The sequence below is a fragment of the Curcuma longa genome, chromosome 12 (genome assembly GCF_044706935.1).
Source record: "Curcuma longa cultivar G26 ecotype Majalengka, Jawa Barat chromosome 12, ITB_CL_G26_1.1, whole genome shotgun sequence".
Lineage (NCBI taxonomy): Eukaryota > Viridiplantae > Streptophyta > Magnoliopsida > Zingiberales > Zingiberaceae > Curcuma > Curcuma longa.
In genome coordinates this window covers 10,230,533-10,253,951 of record NC_133872.1, presented here as the reverse complement: position 1 = coordinate 10,253,951, position 23,419 = coordinate 10,230,533, and the positions used below count along the sequence as shown (strand labels likewise).

Genomic DNA, 23,419 nt, shown 5'->3' with positions numbered 1-23,419 from the left:
AATTTACTTTTCATTATTGAATATTTTTATTAATAAAAAAAGATCATTTATATATACTTCGTCGTTAAAAATGTCATTTCTATTATACTTTATGAAAAGGTAAAATCGATTTGTCGTCTCTTATTGTTCTTGGAAATGAGGAATATAATTTCGGGGCATAGCTGAGTTGGTTACGACGGAGTACAGTTGTAGAAGAGAGTAGGGGTTTGAATCTTGGCGAAGTCGAGAGAATACTTTTATTCGTCATGATCAATTATAATTTTTCAATTTACTTCCAATGGTCATGGGGCTAATTGTGTGAGGTTGTTGGGGTGATAAATTTTACCTTTTGCATAATTGGAAATGAGGAATATAGAGAGTCTCTCTTCAAGCAATATAAAACTTTCTTAGACTGAAACACATGGTTTTAAAAATATAAGTTCTCAGAATCGGGCGATTACTTTACAAACAATTCTTCCTTAATGAAATTGTTTAGAAATAATGATTTAATATTTATTTGGAATCATTTAAATCTTTTATCAACGATGTATGCTAAAAGCATTTGGATTAATTCTAATGAGCTACAAGAATGTAAATTCGTCATAATTTAATCCTTCATGGTTAAAATCTTGAGGAATAAGTCTAATTTTATTTCTAACTATGATTCTCTCATCATCCAACTTATTCTTAATGATCCATCTTATTCAATAATGATACTTTCTTGGGATTTTGAAATCAAGTCCTAAACTTGACATATATCAGATTGCGTTAACTCATCTTACACAATCAGCTCAAAGCTTCATCTATGGTCTTGGCTTAAATTGAGATACCAATGCAAATTGATTCCTTTGGTTCCTAAAATATGGCATTCCTTACCTCTTAAGAAATATCTTCAATTACTACTGGTGCAATCATGCCTCTAAACATGTTATTTTTGTGTTTGGGCAAAGTCTAAATAAGAATGATATTATAATTTTCATACGTATGTCAAGTGTGCAGGAGCAGTTAGCATGAATTATAGGTGCACTAAAAGTCCAAGTAGGCCAATAAGGGTCAGATACTTAGAAAATAGAAGACCAATCTTATCAAGAACTAGATACTTAGCATGGGAAAATCTAAGTAGATCGAGTATCAAATACTTAGCAAGTGGAAGGCCACGTAGGTCAAGGATCAAATATTTGGCAAATTAAAGTCTCAGTTGGTCAAGGAGAATTGAATGCTAAGTAAGACGATGTAGTTCCAAAGACAAGGAGTCTCTAGGAATGGAAGATTTAGAAGTGAAACTTCTTGTGAGGTGTGAAGCCTCTTTGCATGTATGTAAACTCCTATTAAGATGGGTCTAGTGCACTTGTATAACGAGGTATGGGTGAGACTAAATTTAGAAGCGGATTTGACATTCAAAGTGGTCAAAGTCAGGTGTGAAGTCAACTATAACAGTGTTGCAGTTGATGTCAATTAATACATGAGTTAACTAGATAGTTGACCCAAGGCTAAATAAAAATTTATAAAATGTTTCTATTATGGGGTCAATCGGGTAAGATTAGATTAGGCGTTAGAGGGGGATGAATAACGCGTAATAAATTTTTACTAACTTATTCTAGTAATTTTAGCAAAAGTAAACATAGCGGAAGTAAACACAAAGTAAGTAAACACAAAGAAAGTAAACAGATTAATTATTTATGCAACAAAAAATCTAAGGTAATTAAACAGCGAAGTAAGTAAACACAGAATAAGTAAGCAACAAAAATAGAGAATTGGGACTATATTGATTTAATATGGTTTGAAACCTCTAGGCTTCTACTCAGTTGGGTGGATCATCGCTGAAATCATCTACTAATTTTCTCCTTTCTAATAATTTTTCAGAGATGGAGAAACTTTTATAATCTTGGTAAAAAGATATTATAATGGAAGTAGAAATGCTAAAGAAGGAAAGAATTACAACTTAAATAAACATGATACTTAAATATACCAAGTTTTTTTTTTTCTATCGGAGTGGAGAGCATTAGAGTAGAGGATGAATGCTTACATGTTGGTTATTGTTCTCTTAACATGTTCTCTTGTTGCTTTTGTTGATTCTGTCTTTTTGTGTCTTGAAATGTCTTCATTAGGACCTTATTTATAGGTGTTGTTAAGGAGCCCCCCATCGTCCGGACCAATTTTCAATTGCTCGAAAATAATTCTTTTCAATTAGCATTGCTTTATGTTTATCCAACCCTTGATCGACTAAACTACCTTCGGGTCACTTGGAAACGCTTGAAAAATCATCCGATTGCCTGGACACAAATCTTTTCAATTATATGTTGGTTGATGCTTATCCATTCTTTATTCGATTGAATCACCTTTCGATCTCCTAGATCAAATTGTAGTCTCCTGAAGTTTTAATTGTGTTGGTGCAATCAGCCTCCAAGGTTACGATATTTGACAATATACCTATGTTTGATCAAGTTTGATTAAGAATTGATCCAAACAAGACTAGATGTTTGAAAGTGAGTTAAGTGAGAAGTTTAGATAGGTCAAGCTTGACTGGGTGACTAATAAAGAGAAAATCTAGTCATGTCAAAGTTGACCGGATGACTAGTAAGAGGTAAAGTCTAAGTAGGTGATAAAATCAAAATTTATAATGAAATGGTATCAAATAATATTACTGAAACCCCTCTCTACACTAATGCAGTTTAAGGAATGACTTGTATCGTCTCTTACAAGGAATGCAACTAGTATATGATAATTCTCAAGATTGAATTTATTTGTAAATGGTTTTGGGGTTTTGGGTTTTAAGCTATACATGATAAAGACAAATAACAAAAGACAACCTAACTTAACCTAACTTACGATTGCAATGAACTAAAGAACACAAAGTATTTAACGAACTTATAAATCTAATCTAACCTAAGCATCGAATATAAAATAAAGGAAACTATACTATGGAAGTAAACTAACTGATGTAATTGAAACACGATCAATCTAATTTACCCTAATCAATTGTTGAAACACAACCATCATTGAACAGTAACACTAAGGACACCTAGATGCAAATCAACTCAATTAACCATCATATGGATTAAAATTCAAATGTGTGAGGAATTAAACTGGACATTCTTTCACAATTCGAGCACATGAAAATGGGAATTGCAACTCAAAAATGGAGTGATCTAAGATCGGAATGGAGCTTACAACCAAGCTAGGGCATCCCAAGCTTGTATCAGTCAGATCTAGAGTGAAGAAGGGAAACTCTGTTGAAGCCTAGTGGTGATGAAGTGGAAGTTGATCTGAATTGTGATGAAGGAGGGCATTAGAGTTTAGCTAAGAAGGGAAATCCCTAGCACTTGGTAGCCCCAGCGATGAGCTTGATTAGCTACGGTCTAGTGTGCAGCGGATGACGAAGACAATGGTCGATCTAGAGAGAATCATGGATGATGAAGAATCGCCAATCGGGATTGGGATGATGGAGGAGTCAAGAGGAAGGGAATCCCCTTACGTTGTTGGAGTGGAGTGGAGATGCCCGGAGGAACGGAACCCTTGACCTTATTGTGGCTTGCAATGGCGGATGCCTGACGATGTGGAGAGGGTGAAGAAGCCATTGCGTCAATCCTAAGTTTTGTTTAGAATCATGATTTTTATTTACTATAGCATTCGCATTTGAATTAGATCTTAATGGACGACTGAGAACTCTTTAGATCTTGATCTAGGGCTGGGATCAATTCAGATTTTTATCCAAGGATTCATATCTTGATCAATGGCTGTGATCTACTCTCCCTTGACTTGGATGGACCATATCTTTGACGAATAACTGAGATCGCTCTTGATCTTGGTTGAACGATCCAAATTGCTCCAGATTGGTTTCCTCATTTAAACCTAGCTTTAAGCTCAATTTGGTTTGATCTGATTCGAGTCCATGACCCTTTGATCACCTACAAAGACTACATTCAAATAATCATTCATAATTCCATAAATATGAGATAATTTACATCAAAGCCAAAGAATGAATCCAACTTATGTAATATGATATAAACATGAATTTAATCCAACAAGAGGATTACAATCACGAATTTAAGAGATTAATAGTGTGATAAAATGATGGTTATCAGTAGGTCAAGGTTGACTAGGTGTTTGACAAAGAAAAAGTCCAAGCAGATCAAAGATGACTAAAAGTTTGGCAAGTGATAAGTATTGGTGTAAGGAGCACCAGATAATTAAACCAAGGTTTTGATAAGGGAAAAGGGTTCAAGTTAAGATTGTGAAGTTGACTAATGATCTGAACTGAGTGTGTAGGTAACACAGAAAAGTCCTAGTTGTAGTTGGGTAAAGAAAGTTCTAGTAGGAGGACTAGGTAAGGAAGTCCTAGTCAGGAGGACTGGGGAGGGAAGTCCTAGTTAGGAGGACTAGGCATGGAAGACTTGGCAGATCAAAATACCAAGTGAAAAAGTTTAGGCAAGTCTAGAGGATTGGACGTCTAGTGGTGGAAGTCTTGGGGGTCGAGGGTCAAATGTTGAGCAAAAGTCCAACAGGTCTGGAGGACCGGGTTGGCAAAGGTAAATTCTTTCGAGATGAATGGGTGAGGATGTGTTCCTGAGAAGAGAACAGTAGACATTGGTCTGACCTAGGTTTCACTAGAAACCTAAAAGCCAAGACCAGACAGTTGCTAATACTGTCATTTTTTTGCTTTATTTGTTTTGGACTAACCTTGTGATGCAGGAAAGGAGGGACCGAAACTTTGAGTTCCAGGCGCCCCTATTTGGATCTGGACGATCAGACGGTCCAGGCACCTTGAAGGGATCCAGGCACCTGAACATCAGTTGATCGGGCCAGTGAGGCAGATGAGGTGATAAGTTTTCAGTGGTCAGGACACCTCAGTCTCCAAGTGCTCGGAAAGGCTCCAGGTGCTCAGAGATAGATAAGGTATTGTGGAGTCAAAGTTGATTTAGCAACCTCCACATACATCAAGCAAGGGATACAAGTGCCCGAAAGATGCCGAGTCAGCGTCAGAAGTGGATCGACAGGATGACGTGGAGGTGCTCAAAAAGAGTTTCAGACGCCCGAATCGGCCTATATAAGTAGCTGCAAGGTGAAACCCTAGTACAACACAAATATGCTACTACGATGACCATTCTGCATGTGACCAACACATCTGAGATGCCGTCGTAATGCCAAGAGGCTGCATTGACATGGGACTTAGAGTAGTAATCTGTGATTGTAAACCAAGTAAACAAAAGTGTCAACTTCTTTCTTTCCGCTACATTTTGTACTATGATTTTATGTGATTTTTACGAACAAGTGAAAATGCAACAAACTCACTATTCACCCCCTCTAACATTCACCTCGATCCTATAATTAGTATTAGAGCTAGAGCGAGGGGTGTTCAAAATTAGTGCAACCACTGATCAAGCAAATTTATTTTTTGTCGCTCTAATTTTCGGAGAAACCTTTACACCTTTTCGATCTCCTCAAAATGATATAAAATAGTGTTTAGGAGGAGAGGAAGATAGCAGAGAATAGAGAACAAACAAGTTCTCAAAAGAAGCACAAAAGAATGAAAGAATAGCAAAACTCTTCAGAATCTTGTAAAATCTTGAGTTGTTCTCGCGCAGGCTTCTTTTATAGATCTGCAACCATCAGTCGACTGCTGGCAGGGCCAGTCGACTGATGCCTTCAATCGGCAACAAAATCTCGCATTAAAGTGCATTAAATGCTTGCCAATTTTCTGCAACGTTCAAATCACAGTCGACTGTCCAAGACCAGTCGACTGGAAACAGTCGACTCACCATAACACCAGTCGACTGCCCAGTCGACTCCTATCTTCCTCTGGCTCGACTGATTTTTCTGTGTGCGTCTGATTTATGAGCAGTCGACTGCTGGCAGGGCCAGTCGACTGGTGAAGCTGAAAAATCCCATTTCAGCTTCTCTTGACCTAGACCTCGGCCTTCAAACATCTCTCACAGCCTCATGCCTTCCCTGGATGCTCCATCATCCTTGCACTAGCTTGAGATGCTTCCATCGGCTTCGTCATGTCAAGTCCTTGCCAAGACCACCCTTGGACTTTTCCTTGCCAAGACTACCCGCTTGGACTTTTCCTTGCCAAGACTACCGCCTGGACTTTTCCTTGCCAAGACTACCTGCTTGGACTTCTCCTTGCCAAGACCACGCTTGGACTTCTCCTTGCCAAGACCACCCTTGGACTTCTCCTTGCCAAGACCACCCTTGGACTTTTCCTTGCCAAGACTATGCTTGGACTTTTCCTTTGCCAAGACTACGCTTGGACTTCCCTGCAAACTTGCATCACACATGTTAGATCAACAAGAATTGTCTAACTTTAAACATGGTTTAGCCAAACATTGAAAGTCAATGCACTTGGGGCAAAGATTGCACCAACAGTAGATAGTGATCTAGATCGAGTTCATGCTCCCAACCGACGTAGACGGCATCTCGCAGCCATGCGAGAAGTGGGACACCGCAACGAAGCACAAAATAGAGGCCAACGCGAAGACAACCCAAACACTACAATACGATCTCACCAAAGAAGAGCTCAATTGAGTTTGTCCCTCCATAAATTCCAAGGACTTATGGGGCAAGCTCATTGAGCTACATGAAGGAATGTCAGATACGAAAATAAGTAAGTGTGACCTCCTTTTAAATAAATTATATAATATTAAAATATAGGATGGTGAATCCATGAGTGGACTGCGCGCATGAATTCAAGACTTGCTCAATGGTCTGCATGTCATATAACAACCTATGAAAAATAGAGATGTAATCAAGTACGCTTTGAAAGCGTTTTCTCACGGAACACCTTATGGGCATCAATGGTTGATGCGTATAAGGTTTCTAGGGACCTTTCCAAAATTAGATGATATTTTCAGAATTTGAGTTACATCAATCTGGCCGAGAAAGGGATCACACTTCTTACAAGGCAAGCAAATGAGCGCAAGCCAAGATGTCGAACCGAGCCCGAATCCGAAGACATATTGGATTTTGAAAGCAATGACGAAGTCACCATCAAACTAGTTAACCTAGTTCAAAAATGTTCAAAAAAAAGAAAGGGTTCAAGAAGTCAGACATGAGGAAGGTGATCTAGAAAGCTGGATCAAGCAAGACTCCAATCAATAAGGCGGAAGTCACGTGCTACAACTGCAACGAGAAAGGGCACTTTAAGGCAGAGTGTCCTAAGCAAAAGAAGGAGAAAAGGACTCAGAAGAAGGCACTGAAGGCCACATGGGATGAATCCTCCTCAGAAGACTCAGAGGAGGAGGAGAACACGAGCTTCCTAGCTCTATCGGAAAGAGAGAAGCTAGCTGAGACCGAGTCTAAATCCGACATTGAATCAGAAGCCAAGTCAGAATCAAGCCACTGATCCATATCCAATTCAGAAGGCCCAAACACCACTATAAGCAATAAATTAACTAAAAAATTATATTCTATTATTTATTGCGTATCTAAGAAACTGATAAAAATCCACTGTCTAGGTTAAGTATCTCCAAAAGGAGTAACACTCCTTAAGGAGAAAATTAACCTCAGCTTGTCAATTGAAAAAGTTTAGGTTGGAATTTCAACTCAAATCCAACTTGAGGAAGAAATTCCAATCTGGAAATTCAAGTTGAAGATCTAAAAAGATCATTGAAAAAAGTTTACTTCAGACTCCAAGTATCTTAACATAATGTTTGAAACTCAAAGGGTTGCATACAACCGATTTGGACTTGGACACAAAGCAAGACATAGATTTTACTTGTCATTATTGAATTAAGCCTAAAAACCCCAACTCCAAGCATGAGTTTCTAAGTGTAACTTGATTAATCAAGTTGGATGGAACCAATACTGGATCCCTAAGGATCAGATTTACTATCTGACCAAACCCAACAAAGGTCATCTAGGGAAACCCAAAACCATCCTAGTTAAATAAGACTTGCTTGATTTTATTTTTTTATTTTTTATTTTTTCTTGAACTTAGATTAAACCTAGGCTAGTTAAGGACGCAGGCCTGATTAATACTTGCCCAACCTAGTACCAGAGTGGGGCAAGATAATAGTACACTAGGGAAACTTGATCTAGGTAGTCAAGTGAGATAAGGAATACCTTATTTGGTCTGCTTAGCTGAGTGTAACTAACCGAAGCTACCTCATCAAACCCTAAACTAGTTAGACCAAAGTCTCTTCTTAGATTAACTAAGTGTATAATTTCATAAATTAGCTTTGTCTTAGAAAGTGATCGTTGCTCCGATAATCAAGAAGACCCCTATGCCTCGCTACTACCTAGAAGCTAAAACTTTAAATGTATATTTAATTAGTCAACGGTTAAATTTGAATCTAACTCAAGGTTAATCAAGTCTTAAAAATCACATCTTGAATTAATTAAGATAAAATTAAAAGATCATCTCACACAACACATGGGATGAACTGGTTGATAATTTAGATATGGGTGACATGGAACTAGGATACCCTAATTAATTAATCCTTAAAATTTACATAATTAATTAATCATTAAATTTTATCTAATTAATTAATCCTTAAATTTTACCTAATTAATTAATCCTTAAATTTTAACCTAATAAATTAATCTTTAAAAGTTAATTTAAATAATTAAACCTTAACTTAATTAGTTAACCCTTAACCTAATTATTAATTTTAAATGTTAACTTAACTAAAATAATTTTAACTACACTAAATTAATTTTAACTTAAACTAAATTAATTAAAGCTTAAGCTAATTAACCAAAAATTGAACCAATTAATTAAACTTAAATTAAAAACTTAAACCTTAATCAAACCCAACCCATAAAGCCTAGCCTAATATAATCCGAGCGCTCGGATATAAATCTAGGCAATTTGAATTGCTTCCCGAACACGCCCATAGTTTCAGACAGGCACCCTCGATTTTAGGAATCCAGGTGCTTGCAAAAAATCCAAGCATCCCGCACTGTGCAAAATCTAAACGCCTTGATTGAAAATCCAGGTGCCCAGATCACGTCTATATAGAAAATCGAAACCTAGGTCACAACCATCCCTAAATTTGCTTCCAAATTCCAAATCTCGATCTCAGTAATCTCCTCTCTTACTGAAAGAGCTAGAAAGCTCGTGATTGCTTCCTCCTCTGAGTCTTCTGAGGAGGACTCATTCCAAGTGGCCTTTAGCGCTTTCTTCTTTATTTTGCACTCCTTCTTTTGATTAGGGCATTTGGCTTTGAAATGTCTCTTCTCGTTACAACCGTAATAGGTGACTTTAGCCTTGTTGGTTGAGGTTTTGTTGGATCCAACTTTTGGATTACCTTCTTCATCTCAGATTGTCTGTTCCGTGTTTCTTCTTGAACATCTTCCAAACTAAATTGACTATTTTAGTAGCAACCTCGTCATTGATTTCGGAACCCAATGAGTCTTCGGATTCATCCTCAATTCGACATCTTGTCTTCCGTTCCTTGGTTTGGCCTACAAAAAGAGCAATCCCTTTCTCGACTGGATTAGTGTTAGTCTGTTTGTGTAGTTCAAACTTAGAAAAATGTTCCTCCAATTTAATTTTAAAAAAGTCTCTGGAGACCTTATATACATCAACCATTGATGCTCACAAGGTGTTCCTAGGGAATGCTTTCAACGTGTACCTGATTACATCTCGATTCTCTATGGGTTGTCCTATAGCGTGGAGTCCATTGAGTAAGTATTGAATCCATATGTGTAGCCCACTTCCGGATTCACCATCTTGCATTTTTGATATTGTAGAGTTTGTTCAACAGAAGGTTGCACTTGCTCACATTTATGTCTAAGGTTCGCTCATGTAGCTCAATGAACTTGTCCCATAAGTCTTTAACACTTATAAAGAGATTAACCCAGTTGAGCTCCTCCTTTGTGAGGTCACATGGAGTGTTTGAGTCACCTTAGCGTCAGCCTCGATCTTGCGCTTTGTCACAATGTCCCACTTCTCGCAAGGCTATGGGATGCTATCATCATTTTTTGGGAGTGTAAATCCAATCTGGATCATAATCCACATCTCCACATGTCTTTTGAGGTGGTATTCTATCCTCCCCTTCTAGTAGATGAAGTCCTCTTCGGAAAATAACTGGGGTCTGGCAGTGCTGTAGTTTTTTTGATGGGCCATGTAGCTTTCACAACAATAGACAAGAAAAAAATGTACTAAGACTTGGTCTTAGATTAGCAGTTCGAGGAAAAAAATCAAAAAAATAGAGTGAAAAAAATTGAATAAGCTTGATTAGTGGTTACACTAATTTCGAGCCTCCCTCACTCTGATACCAATTGTAGGATCGAGTTAGAGCGCTAGAGAGGGAGGGAGTAAATAGCGCTTTATCACTTTTTCACTCATTCAGAAAACCTTACGTAAATCAGAGTGCGAAAATAAGAGAAATGTACACTTTTATTTACGTGGTTCACAGTCATAGGCTGTTACTCCAAGGCTCATAATCCTTGATTATTTTTAACGGACAATCCACTATAAAACTCTCCTCTTATGAGAAGGAGTTTTTGCTTTACAAAAATGGATTTAGAACGGTAAACCTTTACTGTTCTAAGAGATTAAGTACACAAGCAAAAGTAAAATATTACCAACTACAAAAATAGAGTTGTAGCGTAGAAGTCGATATAGCTCCTCAACATTATGATGACGTACTGGATTGGCTATTCGCCCGTAGAAAGTCATCGTCGTAGAGTATGAAGTGATTATTAGGGTTTCCCCTTGCAGCTGCTTATAAAGGTCGATCTAGGCACCTGAAAGTCTTTCTGAGCACCTCCATGTTATCTCGTCAATCTGCTTTTGACATTGATTCGACATCTTTCGGGAGCCTGTATCCCTTCCGGGCGTCTGGATGTTGACATGGAGGTTGTCGGATCAACTTTGACTCCGCAATACCTTATCCCGATCCTGGCGCCTGGAACCTTTCTGGGCACTTGGAGGCTGAGGTGTCCTGACCATTGGGACTCTGCCACCTCATCTGCCTCACTGGCCCGATTGGCTGACGTCTGGGCTCTTGGATCCCTTTCGGGCTCCTGGATCCAAATAAGGGTGCCCGAAACTTAAAGTTCCAGTCCCTCCTCTCCTGCATCACAAGTTAGTCCAGAACAAAAAAATATATGCAGGAATTGACAGTTTTGGCAAACTATCTGGTCTTAACTTTAGATTTTCGATGAAATCTTAGGTCAAATCGACGCCTACTGTTTCCCTTTCTAGGAACGCATCCTCATTCACTCCACTAAGGAGAAGTTATCTTTTGCCAATCAGGTCCTCCAAACCCATTGGACTTTTGCTCAGCCTTGATCCTTAGCCCTCAAGACTTCCAATGCTAGACATCTGGTCTTCCAAATCCGCCTAGGCTTTCCCACCTGATGCTCTGATCTCCTAAGACTTCTTGCTCAGTCCTCTTGACAAGGACTTCCTTGTCCAGTCCTCCAAATCAAATCTTCCTTACCTAGTCCTTTTTCAGTCCAAACTAGATCTTTCTTCTCCAGTCCTCCAAACCAGGTCTTCCTTTACCTAGTCACAACTAGGACTTCCCTATGCTATCTGAACACTTAGTTCAGCTCATTATTTTAATTTATAGACTTAACTTGAACTCTTTGCCATTATCAAAATTCAGGTTCGATCATCTGATGCTCCATGCACCAACAATATTAATATTTAAAAAGGAGTTTTAAAAATGTATTTGATCTTTTTAAAATTTATGTTTCAAATATATTAAAAATATTATGCTTTAAAAAATATTTTAAAAAAGACTTTGGAAATTATCTTGAAAATTACTTTGATTTTTAAAACAAATATTTGAAAATGTATTTTAACATTACTTTAAAAATTATTTAAAATTATTCTATGAAAATTACTTTACAAAAATTCATTTGCAAATCATATTATGCAAATAGTTTAGAAATGTAAGATTTTGAAAAACCTTAACTTTTGAAATTTTTAAAAGATTTTTTAAAGGTGTTGAAACATTAAGAGACTATTTTCAAAAAAAAATTTAAAAATATAATTATCTTTCGAGAAGGAATAAGAATTTTGACTAGGTAAAAAATTTTGTAATTATTGTTACAAAATCTAAGGAGAACCTTAGGTAATTATCTTTTTGATGTATGTCAAAGGGGAGGAAGGTTTAAGTTAGAAACATTGAGTATCTCTCAGTTTGGCATAAGACCTTAGCTTAACTTAAACGTATTGTCAAACATCAAAAAGGGAGAGATTGTTAGTATAATAATCATTTAGAGTATTGATGCTTAACAATATACCCATGTCTGATCAAGTTTGATTAAGAGTTGATCTAAACATGACCATATATTTAGAAGTAAGTTAAGTGAGAAGTCTAGTCAAGTCAAGATTGACCAGATGACTAATAAAGAAAAAGTCTAATTAGGTCAAGGTTGATGGATGATTAGCAAGAATAAAGTCCAAGCAAGTCAAGATTGATCAAATCTTTGACAAAGAAAAAGTCTAGGCAAGTTAAGGATTACTGGATGTCTGACAAGTGACAAGTCTAGGTAGGTCAGGGTGATCAGATGCTTGGCAAAGGAGAAATCCTAAGGGAGTGAACCTTAGGTGGTGAGAAATGTTAGAGGAGTGAACTTTAAGCAAAAAACAATTTAGGGGAGTGAACCTTAGGTAGAAGTCCTGGACGAGTGAACTTAGTAGACTAACACTTTGTGTGTTTGCTTGTTGTATTTGTTTGCTTGTCTTGCAGAAACCTAGTATTGGAAAGCAAGATGGAGAACAAATGAATGCAATCGGGCATAACTAAACCAAGTTTGGAGTAAATCAAATTTGACCCTGATCGAATTAGACCAAAACCAATTTGATCGATCTGACAACCTATCTAGGTGACCAGAAGACTGGTTCGGGCCATCAAAATATTGGTCTAATTGATCGATTAGGTTCGTTTGATCAAGTTTGGGTTTGAACTCATTTTGATGACTAGGCTTGGTTCAGTTCACTAGAAAGATTCCAGTTGATTGAAAAACTTGATAATGTCAAGATCACGAAGCTCAATCCAGATTGGAAAAAACTCAAATGTGGGGAACAAGTATGACCAGGTTTGATCGATCGAACGGAGTTTATAGGTTGACCAAAAAAGCCTATAAAAGAATCTCAAGCATGACGTTCAGAATCATAAAATCCATCTACTCTAAAAGCTCAAAGTTTGTATTTTGTGCTTAAAGGTTTTGCTTGTGTGATTGGGGAAGCACTAGAGGGAGTGTGCTGCATTCAAGCTTCTGTACTGACTCGATAAATCTGTTTGTATTAATTTTATATACAAACTTAATTTTATCATACTTGTGCTCATAGTCAAATCTTATAGGAGGTTTCTCTACCTTTGAAAAAGTTTCAGAAATGAGATATGCTAGGTAGTGACGCCGAATGGAAAAACGATTATCTTGTGGGCAATATTGATTTCGTTGATCGACTGTGAATACTGAAAATCAATCATCTAAAATCCATTGATTCAAAAGAATACCATGAGATAGAAAAATAAATGACACTATCAAAAATATTATTAAACCAAAAAACTTCTTCTGAAATATCAATTAACAAGATGTTTATATAGACCCAAAATCCTAACTTGTAAAGAAAGGAAAAAATCCTAATAGAAAAAAATTTTAACTGACTCGAAATCCTAAAAATCCTAAACGGCCTTAAAATTCTCAAATAAAAAAATAAAAAATTTTAAAACTACTCTAAATATCAAAAGTCCTGAAAATTATTAAAAATAAAAATTATCAAAAATAGTAATATAAATCTTTGGATCCTCCTGCATTAGTCATCCCAGGTTGAAAAAACTCATCCTCGAATTTAAAGTAGTGTCAGTGGTCGTTTAGGAGGAAGATCCTCTGACATCAATTTGGTAGAATTCATCATCATCTCCACTAGCGTTGCATTTTGCTACTTGTCACAACTTCCAGATAGGTGAAGTGGTCTTCTCCTCAAGCTCCGTAATCATTGTAGTGATTAGTGACCACCACCCCGAGCTCTGCATATGGTGACGCATAATGAGCACCGCCACCGCGCATGCAGCCACAACACTCACCACCGTCTTTTATCATTGTCACCTTGCCCATGATTACTAGAGCTAGTCTTAGCGGATCCAACGAGCCACTGCCCACCTCCCAAGTAACCCAGTGATTGAGGCTTAGAGGTCCGCCTTCCAAGATCCTTCCGCAGGATGTCAAACAAGAAATTGGAGCAGCTATAGTAATTAAAGCTGGTAAATTAGTTGAAATAGAATTTGAGAAAAAAGATTGGCAAGACATATGTACCAAAGAGGAGATATTGTTGAAGTTATAGCTGACTTCCCTTGATTTTCTTCATCCACAAGAATGCCTTCATTCAAATCACACTCATCTACTATTTCTTTAGTTCCATTAGTTGAAGCCTCTATTTGCATTTGCTCATGTCCTTCTAATACAGCTGAAGTGTCTGTATTTTCTATGTCATTGGATAAATTTGTTTGATGCGACATCATGTTGAAGCTAAATCGTTCGAATGATCAACAAAGTTCTGGATGTGGCTTGGTGCTTTCTTGGAGAGAGAAGCCTCCTGTGCAATGGAAGCGATCGCGCCTCCGAAAGCATTGGCAAGGGCTTGATTGAGCCCAATAGCATCAATGCTGAGATAAAGTATTGGATCACTGACTATTTCATTGACAATTTCATCATCATCATAAAGTACCTCGTCATATATTGGCTTGCCAGTTGACTCGGTCTCATCTTCATCATGCTGAATAAATTAGGACGCCGAGTCAATACAAGGTGAGACAATAGAGATTGGGGCTTCATCGCTAGATAAACCGAGTTGTTGATTGCCGTCAAACAAAATGGGTTTCTAGTCTTTGATCAACACTTCGTCCAAGTCTATCTCCTCTTTGTCAATATCGTCATAAACTAGATCATTAGTTGCCTCGATCTCGCATTCCACGTCTTCTTCAATCAACTGGTAAAACTTCTCCATGTAATCATCAATCAATCTTGCATCCTACCTCAACGCCTACTGTTGAAATACAGTCTGAGTGTAGCCGAAAGGAAAAGTAACTCTCCATCTTCTTCTTCATCTTCTCCTAATCAATAATCTTGACTTTGCCCTGTCTGTTTTCTGAGCATCGCAATTGCTCCCACCATGTTGATGCTCCGTCAGTGAGTTTGATGACGACCAATTTGACTTTTACACGATCAAGCACTTCCTTACAATAAAAAATTATCTCCACTTCATTAAGCCAATCAACAAATTCCTCAACCCTATAAAATTAGAGAAGATCAACTGAAAATCCAATATCTTCATACTGCTTCTTTCGACCATTATTATTAAATGAATGATTCTCACTGAAAAAATCTCAACCACTTAAAAAAATAAGATTTATTTTTAAGAACTATCGGTGAACCGACTTTGAACCATCGATCGAACCATCAGTTTGAATCGGTGGGTCAAACAACCAGTTCATCAGTTCACTCTGGGCCCAACTCGTAACCTTCCCATTTAGAAATGGGTTGATTATAGTTCCGGCTCTTTAAACGACTTGTTTTCGTTACGATTTTGGGTTAGGTCTAATTCTTCTGCAAAAAGGTGGAATCCGCCAACTTCAGCGGCCCCACACGGTCGGCCCCACACGGTCGGCCCCACGACCATCTATGAGGAGGTAAATCGAGAAACTAACAGTCGGTCACGAACCTGGCTTATAGAACCCTATAATCTGCTGTGCATTTGGGGGTTTTGTAGCAATGCTATTTTATTTCATATTAGAATAATTCCCATTAAATATTCATGTTTAATTACAAAAAGTAAAAAGACTTAGAATACTAATTCCCACTAATCCTTTCAACCTATTCCTTGCTCTCTTCTATGAATAACTATTATCTTCTATTCAATTCTCATAAAAACATATATTTTTGCTATTTAGTTTTCAAAAAATATATTATGAATGAGCACAACAAATAGACAAGTGGATTGACGATGCTAGGCGGATCAAGCAAGCAATAAGTTCAAAGTTATTAAAGGCGCTCGCTTGGCTGCACTTAGGCACAAGGCGCAGCTAGGCAAGCCTCTTGTGTTTGTGCGCCGCTCCTTGTGGGAGGAGGAAGAAATCAATTTTGAGAAAATCGATAAAGATTTAACTGTGCAAATTTGAACATCTGATGATGATGTTAATGAAATGATTGAGAAAGATAATGAAGATTTTGATGATTTAGATATTTAATTTTTTTTAATTTGAATTATGCGCATAACGTATTTATTTACTAGTGAATTTTATATTTACATTATTGTTTAATATTTTAGAAACTATAGTTTTGTTAGTGAATTATTTTGGCAGAAATTTTCTATATATGTTTGAATTATAAAAATTTATACCTAGAATTATCTTACTTCATTTTGCGCCTTAGACCCCATTTATGCACTTTTTGGTGCCTCATGCCTTAATAACTATGAATAGGTTGAATGGGTGAACAAGCCTGCCTAGGTTAGTCTAGTCGTGTGGGGTCAGTCGAGCTGGGCTTAGGTTAGTTGAGCTAGGCGAATTGGTTGAGTCAATCAACTTGAATGAGTCAGATGAGTTAAGTGAGCTAGTTGGGTTGGAGAAATCAAATGGGCTAGTCAAGAAGGGCAGGTCGGTCGAGACAAAGTCTAGTTGGGCTAGATAAATTGTAGAAATCAATTAAGTTGCGGGTTAAATGGGTGGATGAGTTTGAAAATCAGTTTGGCAAGTGGATTGTTCTTGGTTGTGTAAAATTGGACCAACCAACAATCAGGCCTTATCTTATTAGGTGAGGTCGGCTATATGAATCCTTGTACGCCATTGGACTCTATCCTTTACTATATCATCATCTATACTTAAATAAATATTTTATTTTATCATTGATAATCAAGTCTTCTTTGGTCTTCCTCTTCTTCATTTAATGTACATATTTATCATAGTTTTGTATTGCTTAACTAGAGTATTTATTGGTCATCTAAGTACATATCTATGCCATCTTAAACGTATCTTCCGAAATTTTTCCTTAATAGGTGTAACCTCGGCTTTTCTCTTTAATGTTCTCATTTCTTATCCTACCCATCCTCGTATGTTCACATATCTACCTTAACATCCTCATCTCTACAACTCTTGAGTCATAGGCCAACATTCAACTTTATATAACATAGTAGGTCTAATCACTATTTTATAGAACTTTCCTTTAAGTTTTAGAGGTACTTTACGATCATAAAAAACATCTGACGCTCTCCATTTCAATCTTCCTACTTGAATTCTATGTAATACATCTCCTCTAACTCCTCCATCTTTTTGTAAAAATAATCTTAAATACTTAAGTTCTCAATTATAGACAATTTGTCATCTCCTATTTGAATAATCATCTTATTACGTCTAATATTACTAAATTTAAATTTTATCTATTCTATTTTTATTTTATTAAGTCTAAAACCTTTCGAATTCCCAACAATATTCGAATTTAGCATTTACTTTTTCATGTGTCTTATCTACCAAAACAATATCATCTGCAAATAACATGCAGTACAATCATTGAATGTGTCTAGTGAGTTCATCAATGATTAGTCTAGAAAGATAAGGACTTAGAACTGATCTTTAATGTAATCATATTTTTATAAGAAACATTTCAATTAATCTGCTTGGAGTCTTCATTCTTGTCATTACATCTTCATACATATTCTTAATTATTTCAATATATGCTACCTAATACTTCTCTTTTCTGGAATTCTTCACATAATTTTTCTCGAGACTTTGTCATAAGCTTTTTCTAGGTCAACGAATACCGTGTGTAAGTCTTGCTTCTGTTTCGAAACTTCTCAATTAGTTGTCTGAGAAGATGAATAACTTCTATTGTTGACCTTTCAGACTTAGTTTAAAATCTCGACCTGTGCCGATATTTCGGTCTCGGATCGAAATGATAAAGTTTCGGTATCATATCATGTCGTGCCGATATAATTTTGGTATTTTTAAATAGAGAAATATTAACTAAAAATAAAAAATTTAATCTAAATATTTAAAAATAAAAAATAATTTTTTAAAAAATATAGGATAATTTTATTAGGTTTTAATTAAGCATATCTAAATTATCCCAATTTTAACTAGAAGTTTATTAAAATTATTAACTTAAGTTATTTAATTAAATTTAAGTTAAAAACCTTTGCCCTTAGCCTCTGTCTCGCATGACGTGCCAGCGACAGCCTCCGAGCTAGTGTGACACCTCCGGGCGGGTCACCGGGCTAGTGCTTTGCGTCTAGACGCGTCGCCAGGGTCACGCGATGCGTTTGCGGGGCCTTGGGGTACACCGGCACTCGAGGCGTGTCTGTGCTGCATCGCCGAGCTAGCATGACGCGTCCCTAGGGCCTCAGGGCGTTCCAACACCGGAGGCATGCTTGTGCCGGTGCTAGTCCGCGTGCGAAACGAAATGTTTCGCCTATATCGGACGAAACGACATGAGATTTTAAACTATACTTGCAGACATGAATCGATTTTCAGTCACCGTGGTCTCTTTAGTCTTTTTTCTATTACTCTTTCTCAAAGTTTTATGATATAACTTATTAGCTTAATACCCTTATTATTTGCACAAAATAGTGTGAAATTGGACCATTCATTCAATATATTTTATAATTGTAAAAGTTATTCCTTGTTTATTATTTACAACCTCTCTGCAAACCAAATGTAGGAAATCAAATTATTGTTTGTGAACCAAACTGAGGAATAGTTATTCATATTCCATCGATTGTCAATTCAATTCCCTAGAATAACTTTTAAATTCCTTATCCATTTAATTCTGTCAACCAGATGTACTATCAATACTTGTGTATGCTGATGCAAATTGATAGTTTTAAACTAAGAGGTTAAACTTCGGATAACCCATTTTGTGCTTAACATCTGACCATTAGTTAGTATGATTCTTGTAATTGAAAATATTATTCATCAATTGAAGCTACAGTAGCATATGGTTCTTGTTCTGCCATTTAACCTTCAATTTGAGGTTGGGTTCCCACATGTTAACTTCTTATTTGTTTGTTTTTGCCAAATTTTATTACTTCCTGTGCTGTTAACAGCTTGACATCGAGGTTAGCTTGTAAATGAGTTGATCCACATTAGGGCTTGAAGTTATTTATCTAGTTATCAAATGTTTTCCAAGTTTGCTCACACTTCCATGGCAGACCTTTTTCTTTTATGTAGCAGAAGCTTATATTTTTTGTCTTTAGAGCTTTGAACTTTATAATATCAAGATGAATTCAATTTGTTTAGTTGCATTCTACTGTGTGTTTCTCACAATTCAATATTTCTACTAGCCAGACAGATAATGAAGCTTATTCAATTAGCAACATTTTTGATAAGTTTAGTTATTTATTGTACAGTTGTCCTACTGAGGCCTAACAATTTGGTACCTTTCATAGGATCCACCAGAAGATGGTGTTGTATCAATGTGTGGGCATGTCTTCTGCTACCAGTGCGTATCTGAACGTTTAATTGGTGATGACATGTGTCCTGCACCGGGTTGTAAAGATATACTTGGTACTGATTGTGTATTTCCACGTAGTACCCTGAAGAGTTGTATCTGTGAAAATTTTGATGATGAAACTTCAACCAGTTCTACATTTGACGAGCAACTGGTCACCCATAGTGGCTATGTATCATCTAAAATTAAAGCAGCACTTGATTTACTGAAGTCGATTGCAAGTCAAAGTTCAAGATCTGTTCATGATCTTATGATAGGTGATTCTGCTTCCACTCAATTAAACTTGACTACTGAAGTTCCGGAGAAGGCCATTGTTTTCTCCCAGTGGACCAGCATGCTAGACTTGCTTGAGCTTTCATTGAATGAAAGTCTAATACAGTACAGGAGGCTTGACGGAACGATGACTCTTGTGTCACGAGACAAGGCTGTAAAAGACTTCAACACTGATCCAGAGGTCAGATAATCAAAAAAATTTATGTTATATTCTTCTGTATTGTGCTTGATATTTCTTCTATCCTTTCCTATCTTGAACTATTTCTTGTTCATAAAGTAATCATTCATGTTTCTCTTAGGTAACTGTTATGCTTATGTCGTTAAAAGCAGGAAGTCTTGGCCTGAATATGATTGCTGCTTGTCATGTAATTCTTCTTGATCTTTGGTGGAACCCATCTACCGAAGACCAAGCAATTGATCGAGCACACAGAATTGGCCAGACTCGACCTGTGACTGTCTCCCGGATAACTGTCAAAGATACAGTTGAAGATCGCATATTGGCTCTTCAGGTAACTTGTTCACGGACATTATTCTTTTCTGACATTTGAATGACAGCTATGCTTATGTTAGCTTAGACAAAACCTCCAAGTTCATTGTAACTAATTGCAGTAATCAAGTTATATAAGAAACATTTATTGACTACATTGGTGGATTTGTTCACTCGCCATATACACTCTGATTATCTAATTGTCTATATCAACAGACATAATTACGGTAAAATAACTATTGGCTGAGTAATTGTTAGACTGCATGACAAATTAGATTCTGTGCACTGTTCTTGACAACACCCCCTTTTGTCATGATTCTGCCTTTCAGTAATTTCTGATTTTAAAACAACTGCGAACTTGGTTTTCTTACATGGACAAATACATCTTGCAGGAGGAGAAGAGAAAGATGGTTTCTTCTGCATTTGGCGAAGACCAAACGGGTACTCATGCGACCCGGCTCACAGTAGATGATCTTAGATATCTGTTTAACTGTCACGACTAAGTTTTGGTGTGGATCATCCCATTTGATTCCAATATTTTTCGATACGAGATTGCGATGCTCATTGAACTTTTTTGTGGCGTTTTTGCTCCATCCTTCATCAAAGTTCTTTTTTCTTTTTCTTGTTTGTAGTCATAGGTCGCTAACATATGTAACTGTAATAGCACGATCCAACCAAGGGATGGAGGATAAGTTGTAAATATGTAATGGTTATTTTGCCAAGATGAACATGCTGTGTACTTTTATGGTTTGATCTATGTGCTCGAGTGTGACAGCCATGGATTTAAAGTCTATAGGCAAGTCTGGGGTGGACTCATGCGCGTAGACGAGGGCACGAGGGGCTTCGGCAACGGCTCAATGTGAGCTTGTAGGGTCTGGCAACAATGGAATGACATGGCCTTGGTGTCGTCTTGGCGTGGGCTCGGGAGCATGGAGGGCTTGTGTACTGTTGGTTGACGAAGAAGGTAAAACTGTAATGTTTTCGTCTTCCTCGATGAATATGAGTAAGTCTGATAGATGCCACCCTTTGAATTCCTAAAATCTCATTTATAATTTGAGACTTTTACAATGAAAATATGATGCGTCGATGTTCTATCCTCAGCAATAAGATATTTATAATCTATCATTCTTAATCCCATTTTCTTCATCCTCCACTGCACTGAAGCTGCAAGACTACCGTTGCTCAGTGTGCAGAAGCCAAGCCTTTGTTGGGGGGTGATTTCAATCATGGGAGGAAGAGTAAGCCATTAGATCTGCTGGTAGATGAGCCAAATCCACGGGCTGAGCAAAATTTTGATTAAACCGATCAAATCGAATCGAATTTTTAATTCGGTTTGGTTTTTTCAGAATTTTAATTTTATTTAATAAAAAAAATCAGGTTTTTCGGTTTAATCGGTTCGGATTCGGTTTTTAAAGTTCTTATTTGGTTTACCTGAATAAACTGAATAAATACGGCACAACCGCACAAGTCCGAATCGAACCCGTAGTAAAAAAAATCCTACCCTTTCGGCTTTCGCAGTTTCACCTCACTTGCGATTCCCTCCCGCTCTCGCAATCCACAGACGGCAAACCTTGCCTCTTCATCGTGATTCCTTCACAGTCGCGAGTTCGCCGCTGCGACTCTCCACAGATCGCAGCTTCGTTACGTCGCCGCGACTCTCCAACTTTCCTCTTCGGTTCTTCCCCTCATTCTCGCTCCTCAGCGCCGTCGCGAGTCGCGATTCTCCTCGCGACCTCGCTCGATTCGTGTCTCGGTCTTGGCCTCTTCTATCTTTTCGTGTCCCACACTCCCACTCGCTTGATCCCCTCTCCCGTCGGCCGCTCAATCCCGCCTGTGCTCGCCAGTCGCCGCCGACTTACCCTAAACCTAAAACCTCATTCTACAGCCACCGAGACTCGAGTCAAACTTCAGTCTACAGCCACCGCCTCTTCTGTCTTTTCTCCCGAGACTCGAGTCTCTCCTCAAGTCTACAGCCACCGCCCACGGCCACAGATTATAGGTATATTTCTATGTCTATAATATCTACAACCACTGTTCCATGATATCTATGTTATGTTTTCCATAATATTTCTTATTGAATTCAACTATTTAACTATGTAGATATCAAATCCTGATAGTATCATCCTGTTTTTAGTTTTAGAGTCATTGAGTTTCATATTTGTCTTTTAATAGCATTCTGTATTTGTGCATTCTGTAATTATATTTGAATAGTATGATCACATCTTATTATATTTTTTTAACAGCATTTTGTATCTGTGCATATCACACTGATGGAAAAAGATTTATCAAATATGGATGTTAATAATAGTTGTTCAATACCACAATCTGATATTGGTCCTTCAGTGGGAACAAAATCTACTGTAGAATCTAAAGGAAAGGCAGTGAAAAGAAAAGCAATGATGGTTTGCTGTTGGTAGGGTTGCTGGTGGCTGCTGTTGGTAGGGTTGCTGTTGGTGGATGCTGGTGGCTACTGTTGGTAGGGTTGTTGTTGGTGGATGCTGGTGGCTACTGTTGGTAGGGTTGTTGTTAGTGGTGCTGGTGGCTGCTGTTGGTTTTGCCGTAGGGTTGCTATTGGTGGATGCTGGTGGCTACTGTTGGTACGGCTGCTATTGTGATACTTTTGATATTTTGTGATGGGTGATTCATGTGTGTGGTTGTGGTGTTTTGAATTTGCACGTTGTAGTGCTTGCATGTCTTTTGTGATGGTTTTTTTGTGATGTGTGGTTCATGTGATGTGGGTGGTGTGTAGTTGTGGTGTTTTGGTATTGGTTGTGCACTGGTTTTGTAGTGAAGTCATAAGGGTTGGTTTGTGAGTGTATGCTGAGCAATGAATGGTTGTTTGTGTTGTGTAATGTTGATTTTTGATTGTACAAATGACTGAATGAGGGATCTAATCTCTCTTTTATTTATATATGTATCATTTTATGTGATTTGTGATTGTATCATTTTATGTGATTTGTGTACTTCAATTACTAATATCTTTATTCCTGTGATCAATCTCATTGGATTCTTTCTCTGTTCGTCTCAAACAAATGGGTCCTAGCTTAGTTTTTCCAACCTGCAGAATGCAACCTGGGGCTCTAACCGATGGGGTGGAGATCTCAATAAAATCTGTTTGATGCACCTCCGGAGTCCGAATATTGTATGGACTTGTCCATCTTCTTTTTGAGTTTATGTATTGTTTTGACCTGCGCCTTGCAGAACTGCTCACCACTCGAAATGCTCTGCTGAACTCTGAATCGTAATGAAGTCTGTGTTTGGGCTGACTTGCTT

General features: G+C 37.5%; 1 protein-coding gene across 1 annotated transcript; it reads left to right on the top strand.

Annotated features, from left to right (window-relative positions):
- The first annotated feature begins 18,193 nt into the window (after window positions 1-18,193).
- Window positions 18,194-21,016, top strand: LOC141842878 (helicase-like transcription factor CHR28). Its single transcript, XM_074730860.1, has 4 exons — window positions 18,194-18,214; window positions 19,325-19,840; window positions 19,959-20,168; window positions 20,539-21,016. The coding sequence occupies exons 1-4, from the start codon at window positions 18,194-18,196 to the stop codon at window positions 20,647-20,649; spliced, it is 858 nt and encodes a 285-aa protein (XP_074586961.1). The 3' UTR covers window positions 20,650-21,016.
- Window positions 21,017-23,419: the final 2,403 nt, after the last annotated feature.

Coding starts and splice junctions, on each gene's coding strand:
- LOC141842878 (XM_074730860.1), top strand. CDS start 18,194: ATGCGTTTGCGGGGCCTTGGG. Junction 19,841..19,958: donor ACTTCAACACTGATCCAGAG/GTCAGATAATCA, acceptor TGTTTCTCTTAG/GTAACTGTTATGCTTATGTC. Junction 20,169..20,538: donor ATCGCATATTGGCTCTTCAG/GTAACTTGTTCA, acceptor TACATCTTGCAG/GAGGAGAAGAGAAAGATGGT.